This window comes from Carassius gibelio, chromosome B22 (genome assembly GCF_023724105.1).
Source record: "Carassius gibelio isolate Cgi1373 ecotype wild population from Czech Republic chromosome B22, carGib1.2-hapl.c, whole genome shotgun sequence".
NCBI classification, from domain to species: Eukaryota; Metazoa; Chordata; class Actinopteri; order Cypriniformes; family Cyprinidae; genus Carassius; species Carassius gibelio.
In genome coordinates this window covers 22,077,288-22,090,062 of record NC_068417.1, presented here as the reverse complement: position 1 = coordinate 22,090,062, position 12,775 = coordinate 22,077,288, and the positions used below count along the sequence as shown (strand labels likewise).

The 12,775-nt window shown below is 35.6% G+C and overlaps 1 protein-coding gene across 1 annotated transcript in view; it reads right to left on the bottom strand.

Annotated features, from left to right (window-relative positions):
- The window catches only part of LOC127987986 (alpha-1,6-mannosylglycoprotein 6-beta-N-acetylglucosaminyltransferase A-like), a 60,498-nt gene that overhangs the window by 30,204 nt on the left and 17,519 nt on the right, over positions 1-12,775 (bottom strand). The window contains exon 3 of the mRNA XM_052590458.1: positions 10,776-10,943. Coding sequence (XP_052446418.1) covers positions 10,776-10,943 — 168 coding nt within the window. The remainder of the gene's footprint in view (positions 1-10,775; positions 10,944-12,775) is intronic.

Sequence of the window (12,775 nt, the reverse complement as noted above, 5' to 3'; positions counted from 1 at the left end):
TCCGGGTAATCACTGTTAATGTAAAAGTGCAAAATCTAGCAACCCGGGAACAACTGCTGGGACACATTACCCCGTGTATTTTCCGGAATCGCAGTGTGAAAGGGGCTTAGATGAGATGAGATAGGATGTGGGAAAATGGCAAGGTGCGATGATGAGATGAGAGGAGACAAGATGAAAAGAGATGACGGGAGGGGAGACGAGGACACAGTGTTAGCTATGTGATTTCAAATGAATCGATTTGCAAGCCTGGATCATATCTCTCTCTCTCTCTCTCTCTCTCTCTCCCTCTCTCTCTCTCTCTCTCTCTCTCATAAAGCAGTAAGAGACATGACGGCGCTGCAGAACAATGGCTGGCCGCAACCTAAATAGAACATCACACATTAAGAGCACATCCTGTAAACCAAATAAGCACCCCACCGAGGGAACACCAAACAGTAAAGGATGTACACGTCATTCACAAATTCACATTGCTTAAGGGCACATGCTAACAAACAAATAATTTAGACCATTTTTAGTCACATAACACAACTAACACAAGAGTCATGAGGGAGAAACGACAAAAATGACTATATATATATATATATATATATATATATATATATATATATATATATATATATATAGCCCAAAAGACAGAAAATGAGGGATGACTATAAAGAGATGACAAAAACTGTGCCACTGTTCAGCTTGATGTCGTGAACACTAACTCAATCGACTAGTTGGGTGTGTTTAACATACAAACGCAATTTAGTGCTAAATTAGACCTTAATTGGATTTAATTAAACACAAAATAACTCACAAACAAACCCTGATGTTTCACACACACACTCTACTGAAGAATTGTTTTTTTTTACAACACATAACCCAATAACATGAAGACCCACACAATGAATTCTGGGGTGCAGTTTCACCATTGGTACTGAAACTGACTAGGTTTAAATCCATGCTGAATTTGACGTAGCATAACATACTATGCCTACAGTCTCGGTTATGTGTTTATATATTATAATACAACTAATAACATACAATTCCAAATTCAGCCCTAATTTGCATGCTATGCATACTAAATATTATACAATACTGGAATTGGATACCCCAATCACACTACATTGGGGAAAGGTACCTCAAATGTGGATGGTTTACCATTTCCTATGGATTTTTTTTAAGTATGCAACCCACAAAAGTGGACCAGCTTGCAAAGTTTTCAGATTGAATGATATGGATTTTTGAAGTGTGCATACATTTATGCCGAGTTCACTCTGCACGATTTTAGCCCGATTTGTCACTCGTCGACAGGTTTTGCGAAATTGCCAAAAAAAGTGTAAATTATCAAAGACATGATCTGAGGGAATCGCACACAAGTCAATGACGCCCGTAAAATATTTGGCATGCTAAATATCTGGAGCTGTCAACGATTCACAATCACACTGTGTGCAATGATTTCTCACTGAAAACTACATCAGCGATGATCTACAGCCAGTGAGAGACCAAGATACAGGGCAGAGGGAAGTTCGGGGAGTAGTTATATACCACAACATAAGTATTTTAATAGATATATGAGATAATCCAATCTTGCTCAAGAACTCCGATTTGACGCACGCAGGTTCTCATTATTTCATTATCAACTTTCACGTGTGTTTTGTTGTGAAACCTAGTTTGCAGACTAGAAAGAGCTGTCTGCGATTCTTCCTATTCTGAAGATGCTGATCCACCGTGCAATATGAACACAACAGCAACTGAATGCTACCCCAGATAGTCACGTAGTGTGAAAACATCGGCGATCCAACGAGTTTGAAAAGCGTGCTGTGTGAACTCTGCATTAGGCTATTTTTACCTACAATTCCATTAGCACTACAAAGTCTGCAAAATTTGGGATAGGGAAACATTTCTGTAAAAAAAAGAGTCAGAAATCGGATGGTTTTGTGATGTGTATATATTTGTGAACTTTAAGCTAAAATTACCGACTATCCCCTCAGCACTGCTAAAGTGGATTAGCTTGCACAATTGTTAGAGTGAACTGTTCAAGAAATATACCAGGAATCATATGGAATTTTAAAGTGTGTAAAAGATTCTAGACTAAGTCTAGGCTAATATTACCCACAATCCATTCAGCGTTACGAATGTTTGCAATGTTTAGTTGTTGTTGTTGGGGAGGGGGGCTCTTCTGTAAAAGAACCATGCAAGGAATTTCGGTGGATTTCTGACGCGTGTATACGTTTGTAACTTTAAGCTTCTGTTAAAGCTTTTTACCCACAATCCCTTAAGCACTACTAAAGGGGACTAGTTTTTAGAGTGACCCGTTTAAGAAACATGCCAGGAATGTTTCTAGACTTTAGGCTAATAATACCCACATACCCTTCAGCGATATGAAAGTTTAAAAATTTTTTCTGGAGGGAAACTATTCGGTTTAAAAAAATGTTGCAGGAATCTGATGGATTTTTGAAGTGTGCATATGTTTGTGTGCTTTAGGCTAATATTACCCATAATCCCTTCAGCGCTATTAAAGTGGAGTAGTATACAATGTTTTTGTGAGTGGACTAGTTTTGGATAACCGTACCATCAAACATTAGTTTGCTGACTGGCTGATAACTGTGGGGCTGCACGATAAATCGCATGCGATATTGAATGTGCATCTTGTCAGTAAACCCGGTTTCATAATAAATGTAAATGTAAATCTCCATCACATGCATGCTTTCACATGGAGCACATTTAATACACAGAACTGTTGTGATAACGTCAATATATCAAGTTAGACACATAAGTAGTTACGTGTTTTCCTTACATGAACTTTATTGAACTGAACTTCTTATCGTCACATACGTACAAAAACAATGATTGGCTGAGAGGAAGAGAGAAAGGGAATGATTTGGAAACTGCGTGTGGTGCTACGCAGAGTGGAAAAAACAGCTGTGCTTGACACATGCTCAACATACACCCTTGTAAACACACAATCACAAACACACATACGCAGAGATGGGCGTTTTCCATCACACACTCCTTCAGGCTAAATAGTGCGAGACCCCGAAGACGAACAACAGTCAACAAGAAGACAACGAGCGTGTCTTTAATGCGAAAACAGCAAGAAATGGAGGAGCGAGAGGTGAAAAGCACTCAGCTGAGCTGTCTCTCTCTCTGTTGCGCTTCAGTGAGACATTTCCCTCAGAGCAGCATGTGTTTTTCTCTCTCATGCCAGGAAACACACACTGAGGGCACTTCTATGGCCAGTTTAGAGGAGTGTGAGAGTACAGTGCTCTAGTGTGTGTGTGTGTGTGTGTGCGCATGTAATCTCTGTTCCAGGCGAATTTGAGGTCGTTCAGTCTTTCTGCCAAGCTGGAAGGATTTTGCTAAAGCTTTCAACTGGATGTGATGTGACACACATTTACTTTTAAAGCTGGACAAATGATAGATGATTCATGTTAAGATAAAGGTTCATTTCATGAAAACACAGAGAGAGAGAAACATTATTTTCATTACAATTACAAAAATGTCCAAATTAAATTGTCTTCACAGTAATGCATCTGGATTTATTTTTGCAAAATTTCTTTTTTCTTTTTTATATCACATGGGGAGTCTATGGGATTGACTCCCTTTCGGAGCCAGCCTCCAGCGGCCAGTCGTTGAATTGCAGTTTTAGTCACTTCCGTGTTGGTTTCAAGAGAGGGAGCAGAAGGTTGCTGCCGTGCGCCAGCATTTCCCGTAACGGATGTCACAAACTAAATAACAGAAACGCCGCCCTGCCTCTTTAATTTCTGAGCACATTGGCCCTGTCCCAAATGGAACACTTCATGTGGACTTTCGGTCTTGTGGACTTAAAATGACCGCTGCATGCGTGTGTCCATTAAGTCCACGAGACAGTAGGGTGTCCCATTCGTCATTTTAACATTCAAAAGGGTGCTCACGAGTGCCCCCTTTGTGGGCCGTTATGCATGGAGTCAATATAATGCTGCATATATATGCAAAAAAAATAAGGTTTTGCAAACAAAAATGAAAGTATTGAGAAAAATAAATGTACTTTTTGCAAGCGAAAAAATAAAGAATTGCTAAATATAAATGAAAAAGCGTGAAAGCAATGATTTTGCAATAAATATTTTTCATGGCTATATCTACTAATTTATTTACAACTCTGCTTTTATGGAGCCAGAAAATTTCGAACAATTCCCAATCCTAATTCTATATATATATATAATTTAAACACAATAATGAGTATATCTATCTATATCTATATATATCCAATCATAATTACTTCAAAAATAACTCTTATCCAACTGCCCCAAAATTATAAATAAGAAATTACATTTTGATTCATTCTTTTTTTATTATTACATTTTATTAAGTAAAATGTTTATTAATTTGTCATTGGGTAACACAGTACTAACCAAAAAGTGAGCTCAGTAATGCTCTGTCAAGATCCTGAACAGCCATTTCAAGCAAAACATTCCAAAAATACATGAGCTGAAACATTTCTGGACACAGAAATGGGCCAAAATAACTCCAAGTCGCTCCTGTCGGTCTGAAGCCTTACATATATGACATTTGACGTCGACATAATGTTTTTACATAGAAAATTCAAATAAAATGCAGGATTAATTGTTAGCTCTTAATTAACTTCCACTGAGTGCTGACCATCGTTCTCTGAATCAGATCATCGTCCCACAGGAGAACCGTCCAACACAATGAGCCTTTCAGTACCCAGCACTGATAACTATCACATTTCTGACTACACAAGAGCCGAAGAGGCCAACAATGTGACTGACAGACATGCAGTTGCATACTAATGGAGACAAAAGAAAAAAGACGTGAGCTCTCTCATCAGCAACATATTGCTTCACGAAACAGCACAAAAGCATCTAACCCAACGGATGAAACTCAAAACCAGTCCGTTCACCTGTTTCGCTCCTTACGCACAAGTTTCCACTTGCTGGAAGCACACAAGCGCACATTTCAGATACGCCTACCTCTTGGCACGTGCAGCCGTCCTCTGGGACCACGCACAGGCTGACAACAATGGATTGCCATGGATTGTCAAAGTGGATCCAAAATGAGGAACCGAAAAACTAATTGTCAGCTTGTGCTGCTAATACAAGTGCACGTTTCAGACATATTTGGAGACAAATTTCTAAAAATGTAACAAAAAATGGTCCATTAATTGATTACTGTTTTTATTAATTTCTAAACATCCTGAATGTTCATTCGTTTTCATTTTTTACAGGTTATGCTTATTCCAAAACAGGAAGTCCCCCATCGTGACCGTCTTGGTTGATTGGTGAGATGAACTATGACATCCAGCTACCCGTTTCAGTTTTACTGGTTCTGCCTGTTCCCTATAGAGGGAAGTCACATCCACCCTAGATCTATAAATGCAACAGCAGGGACACTCCTCATCCAACCACGACTCTCTGGAGATCTGTGGCTCTGCAAAACAGGTCACAACCATCCAGAACTGTGAAATCATGACCAAATGTGTGAGTTTGTGATTTGTGTTCATTAGCAACCCAGTAAAGCCAAAGCAAAGTCTCATCCAGGAATATTTTTATCAGCCCAAATAATCTGAAAAGGTTTTGGAACAATAGCAAATCATGCTTATCCAGATACCGGTAACTAGTTCCAGATGATAAGGGAATGGGAAAACAAATGCTGGATATTTAAAATGATCACTGATATGTCTGTGAAGATAAGTCTGTACTATATCGGTTAAATCGGAAAGGGTTTTTCAACTTTATTTAATCAGTTGATTTTGGTTGCGTTTTAGTTTATAATAGATTTTTGTATAGAATTATTTTAATTATATCAGACAAAAAAATCATAACTTTTATTATTGCCCATTTATCGCTCATTATCGAATTCCAATATCGGCGCTAATGGGTTAAAGTAGATAAAAAGAAAACCATACTAGATTTTTTTGGTTACACATTTTCTGAAGAAAGAGGCGAAACTCATACAAAACTTGCAATATTTGAGTTCATTTTTATGTAAAAACAATACGTTTAAATTTCTAAAAATAGTACATACTGTTCACAACAATTTGAACAATTTTCAGCGCAACCCTCAAGTGGGTTAAAAGAGATAGAAAGACAGTAAACCAAACTAGATTTTAAGTTAAATATTATCTGAAGAATATGGCATAACTCATATAAAACTTGCAACCTTGAAGTTACATTGATCGGTTTTATGTAAAAATCGTAAGTTTGACCACTACGAAAAGTAGCGGGACATTGTTCACAAAAAAAGCCAGACAGATTCAGGAATGAATCATGTACATAGAAGAAAAGGGACAAATACAATTTAACAGAGTAAAAAATTCAAGCCTTTAATATCGGCAATTTATCACTCATAATATGAAAATAATTATTGGCCAGAATTTTAAAATTGATGCGACCCCTGTGAGTTAAGAGATTTGTTACACATTATCTGAAGAAAGTGGCAAAACTCGTACAAAACTAAGCAACCCTGCAGATAAGCTGATCATTAAAACGTAAAAATCATACGTTTGCTTCACAAAAAAAAGTAGCAAGACAATGTTAATGACAATTTACAATGGACAAAGTATCGTCCATTTATCGCTATTAAAGAGACTTTAAAGAGCTGGAGCATTTAAAGCGGCAGATGTCATAACTGCAGCGTTTTTATACGAAGCAGAACTTGAGTGGGCATTCTTGATGTGAACAAGCCTTACCTACAACTTTAACCCTACATGTCTCTTTTAGCTAGCAAGGATGAACACCATTTTTGTGCTATTGTTCTTTGTGCTAGTGTTCAGCTTAATAATTACAGGTTGGCCTTGCGTCCTCCAGCGGCATCTATGAGCACAATGAAGCAAGCCATTCTATTTGCTAACTGTCTATGTCTCTTGCTCTCCCTCGCTCTCAGAGGATTCTAGGCTTTAGTCAAGAGCCAGAAGCATAGAGCGTGCCAGCGGCGTCAATTCAGAACCGTCCAGAGAGACAGTAACAGACACCGCTGGCGCAAACAAACACACACATAGACACACAAGCCATGGGCCGCAAAAAACACCTGGGCTCTCTTCACTGTTGGCACGCAGAGATGATAACCTCTGAGAAAGAGCGAGATAGCTGAGGTGAAACATGCCATGTTTGGATAGATAACATCAGCGGGCGATGGTTCATTGGTTTTAATCGGGTGGATATGCAAACGCAGACGTAGACGTGAGATAATGTCAATCCAGGTATGATGTTATCTTAAGAGTGAAGACAATAGAAATTATTTACGGACCAAACATTAGCATATTAAAAGTGTTGGGTGTGTCATTTTTGAGCTAGCACTAGCATCACTAAACGGTTCTTCCGATTTTTTCCAGACAAATATTTCAAATATTTCCATCAAACTGAGATTCAGGAATTTGTGTTGCTAGTTTGTTTTTTGGGCAACAACATTTATATCTCTGGGTTTATGATGCTTAAAATTTGATGATTTAAAACAAACAAAGTTTTCTTCAATCATCAACCAAGTACTTTAAACGTTAACGACTTGTTTGGAAAAATACTCTAAAAATAAGAAGTTGTCGTTTCTGGTGTCTATGCCTTAATATTTTATCGTTGTTAAAAACGATAGCAATGAACTTGGAAAAATACTTTATTGATAAAACAACAAAGTCCAAAAACTCAACAACAAACAAATTGTAGCTAGCTTACGTTGATCTTTCTGCATTGAAAATAAAATTTTCTACAATACGCTTTTTTTATGACTTCTGTTTTAAATGGATACTGTTTTAATCATATTTATTGACGCAAAAGTGAGATGCTAATTAAACTCTGATTAAAATTGAATTGAGAAAACAGTGGGAATCCTAAACAATAGACAGAGCTCACATTTTAAAAACAATAATGAAGGCAATATAAACAAAGCAAACAGTTAGCGAAATATATCCAGAAAAATAACAAGGTTCCTTAAATGTAGGTAGCTGATATTTTTACGTAAAAATTTACAATATTTCGTTTCCCTTTTTGTGCTAGCTATAAGATTCAGTTTATTGTGACTAACATCAATATGTGTTTATGAAAAACAGCTAAGCTAACTGGCTGCTAGAACGCTTCCAATACAAACTCAACAAATAGACTCAGACTCTCAGATCTTCTAATAAACATCTTTGGGCCAATCAGAACACAAATTCAATTGTATATTGGTTGCCAACTGCAACAAAGAGACGTATTCTGGCACTGCTGGGAAACAAAACACGTTTGAGGTTAACAGCAGGTGACCTATAAACAAAAAGCCCTTCCATTTCTTCAAAATATTTGTTTCTTCAGACATTAAATGCACCTATTGAGAGTAACTCAGCAAGAACGAGCAGAAGGAGAATGTTCTCTGATGTGGGCTCAAGAGTTCACACACACACACACACACACTCGCCAATTTACAGTTCCAACATGAAGTCCACAATGAGTCTTTGTGAGGCCCTCTCGGACGGTATTACTTAGATTTGTCATCATGTTGATGGATTATAAAGAGTCGTTTGATAGCTCTGAGAAGCAGGACCTTTCTTTCTTTTCTTCACTAGCTGCCAGGCCCACTCAGTCACTTGTCAGTGAATAATAGTGCTTTGGAGAGCTTGGGACTGCGTGTAAAGATTTGAGCTGCTGTCATCCTGAACTATCACTTACATTTGAAAATGTTGGCTTGAGTTCTCAAAGACATTTACAGCATGTTGACTCTGTCTGTTAAGCAAACAGAGACCTAAAATGACATTTCAGCATTGTGTTAACACTGCAAATCTAAATGCTATAAAAAAGCATCTTCTAGATGGTTTTAGCACATTGTTAAGTGGTTGCTATAAAATTTCCAGGTGGTTTTAATGTGTTAAGTGGTTGCTACCATCTTCTAGCTTTTTTTAGCGTGTTGGTTTTGTTGTGTTTTTTTTTCTCATTTGAAAGTGGCTTTGGGTAAAAGAGACTGCTAAATGACTAAATGTAATGTAAATGTAAATCTTTTTCATCTGTTAACATGTTCTTGGTTTTAATGCAATGTTAAGCGGTTGCTAAATTGTTGTTTTAAGCAGTTGCTAGCATCTTCTGGCTTTTTTAACATGTTGATTTGCATCTGCTAGCGTGTTCTTGATGGTATTAGAGCAATGTTAAGCATTTGCTAAAGGTTTTCTGAATGGTTTTAATGTGTTTCTTAAGCAACTGCTAGCATCCTCCGGCTTATTTAAGCATGTTGATTTGCTGCAACTAGTGTTCTTGATGGTTTCTTGATGGTCTATTTTCTAATTTACACGTTTAGTTTAAATTATTTTATTAAATCAAGTTAAACTAAATTTAAATGAAAAATTTTGCTTTGCAAGTGATGCCTGACGTATCGAGCACTGCTTACAATGGCGAAAAATGGAGCTAAATTCTTTATCTTCGCAAATCAAGTTAGCATTGACAGAACGGTAAGTGTTACACAATGTAATGCCATAATAACACACCATATCCATCACATACTGTAATTTTAACCTGCCTTTGCAACTTAATGCATCTTATAAAGTAATTAAGCTAGGTTTGAGATATAAACAAAAGGTCATCACCAGAACTGCGATATCCAGCTGCTGTCAAGCCCCACATTTCTCAATGGGGGATTGGCCTATATTACACAGTGAGTCAGAGACGAGGATCACATCTGCACACACGTCAAGTCCAGTGACAGAGAAATCATACACAAAAAAACCTTTATAGAAAAGCTCTGAGGATGAACCATGTTACAGTAATGGCATCAGATGGTAACACAATGGTATTAATGTGGTATATGTACAAAAACACAGCATTAACATTGCACATATTCAAAAAATGTCATTTTTCCATAGTAAATATCCAAAACAATTGCATTACAATTGTATGAATGCAAGCCAACATGGTATTACTATGGTAAATGACCAAAAATCATAGTATTACTGTAGTAAATGTCCTAAAAACATGGCTTTATTTGGCTTCAGCAGTAACAAAAAGTTAAACTATAGTATATATAGTGTGAAATTAAACAATACAGTGCAATTTACCATCCGTGACAATGACCAAAACATTCTGCCAAAACATTTTAACTATAGTACCAAAATAGTTGATTTTCATGTTCATAAACATGATTTTACTTTCCACAATGATAATGTTACCATGGTACAGTGACAGAATTAGATGGTAATATCATAGCACTTGATATATCCAATGTTACTGAATGATAAAGAATATCACAGTTTTTACCATGGCTGATGTCCAACCATAACATTGCATAAAAAAACGTCTTCTACAGAACACACACACACACGCATCAAACTTCAATGCTGCCAAGTCAAACTTTGCTTTAGTGACAAGCTACATTAACTCTACGTTTCGTCACTACAACCTAAAACAACACTGCATTATAAACACAGTAAAAATCAATAAGCTACCTGTCAACCACAGAAACCCCCTCAGCAGAGAACCTCATGTCACAGAAAAGCAGTTTAGGATTCCACTTTCCATGAACAATTTAAATCAGTATTTCACAATAAATATTCCGTTTGACTACAAAGATTCCTCTCATAACACAGCCAAGCCTTTTTTCCTAGCAAATACTCGGTGAAACGACAAATAGTTTGTTTTCTCCCACGGTCGTTAATCATCTTGGAGCTGAAGGAAAATCAATGGATCCAATAAAGAAGGCAGCAGTTTTGAAAGAAACCATGTTTGTGTGTGTGTGGTGTGTTTACTCAGAGGTCTGCCGAGGGCCGTGGACTTTGGAAATGGGGGGCAGTCAAGGAGAAAGATTACCAGAAAATACTTTAATACGAGAAAGAGCATCTGTACCTGCAACATTGACTTTCTCTGGGTTGACGGGGTTCGGTCCAGGGGTCCCGGTTCCATTTGTCAGGTTGGTACTGGTGCCGTTGTATATGATATTGTCCACTTTAGACTCCAGCTTCGATAACCTCTGCATTATATTATCCAGAAGTACAGCTAGAGTCTTTTTCAGATCTGCACAACAGAAAAATTATATACATATGATTAGCTAGCCTAGAACATTACAATAAAGCAGAGAAATGTACATATTTAGTTTTTAGTATTTATATTATATAAATATATATATGATATGATTATTAAAAAATACCATAATTACTACTTTCAAAAAAGAAAAAGAAACATCTTCATACAAAAATTAATGTTACAAACAATATAAATTGTATTTGTTTTTATATAGCTTATATAACAGTAAAAGTAAAAAAACTGTATAAATATGTTTTAGTTTTGTATTTTATACACATTATATATACAAATTCATAATATATCTTTTACACATATATATATATATATATATATATATATATATATATATATATATATATATATATATATAAAAATCTATATATATATATATATATATATATATATATATATATAAATACACACAAGGATGTATACTTTTAAGAAAAAATGTGTTTATATATTAAAAATATTTATATACAATATTAATTATATGAATATAAATATATACATGCAAATATTTTCAAAAATATTGTACGTGTGTGGCTTTATATATACACATTCTAAATATACACAGTACACATACACACAATTTGTAATGTAAACAAAAACTTTTATTTTGGATGTGATTAATCATTGCCCAGCACTATCTACCTATCTATATAGATTTATTTATATATATTACATATGTCTAATTTTTTATGTAACTGAAAGTTCAGACAAACATAAAACAATATTATAGTAATTTTATAAAAGTTATTATATAAATGTTTTGAATCTGAATAATTTCATACAAGATATTCTACACACAATGTTACCTGATGTCATATGTTACCTGAATGCTGCCATTTAAAAAAATAATACTAAACTATGATGTATAAAATGTTACAAAATATATTTATACTGCAATTATTAGAATTTTTATTTTGTACACATTTGTGTATTTTTTATGTTTATCTTCTAAATGAATGTTTGTATATTCTATTTATTTATAATTTAGAGTAATTATAAATACTTTATGAAATAAGAACCAAAATCAAGATTTATTTTTCAAGATGAATTTTTATATTTTTCAGCCACATTTTAAGGTGTATTAAGCATTTATCAATCTTTTCTTCCGTACGAATAGAATAGAATAGATTATGATGAACTAATAGGCATGAAGCCCTTTTAGATGCTCAATCCACACACTTAACTGAGTCTCACACAGTAACTAGTCTCTATTTGTTTCTATGTTTTGCCACGCAAGGATATACACAAGCTCCAGTCTGGATCCAGAACACCTGAGAAGAAATGATGCTGACCCTGAAACTACAAACAGAACTAACAAACACTGCTACAAGTGTGACTGCATCATATAATAATTGCTGTTAATAATGTTCATCGTCAGGCTGACTACGTCTTGTCCTAATGTCCTGTCATACGCGCACAAACTTACAGTCACCACTTATAAGCTACTACTAAATATTGTAGAAACTGAATTTTCTGTAAAGTTGCTTTGTAATGATTTGTATCTTAAAAAGTGCTATACAAATAAACTTGAATTGAATTGAATTAACCGAATGAGGCCAACACACCTCCAGCATTTCAAATGGGTTTTAATGTGACTCCGTCTGAAACACAAGCTTCATGCAGGAATAAAAAAAACATCCATACACTCAATAACTCAATAACCAAGAGTTTCATCTTGATAATTCACAATAAAAGATGACTATGCTCTAATGCAGAGAGTGAAAGAGGAAAAATGCAGTTTGGAATGATCCAAATGCACTTATGAGCCAGAATCTCGAGATTCACGGGCAGAGATTCCTGATTAAGTGACTTAT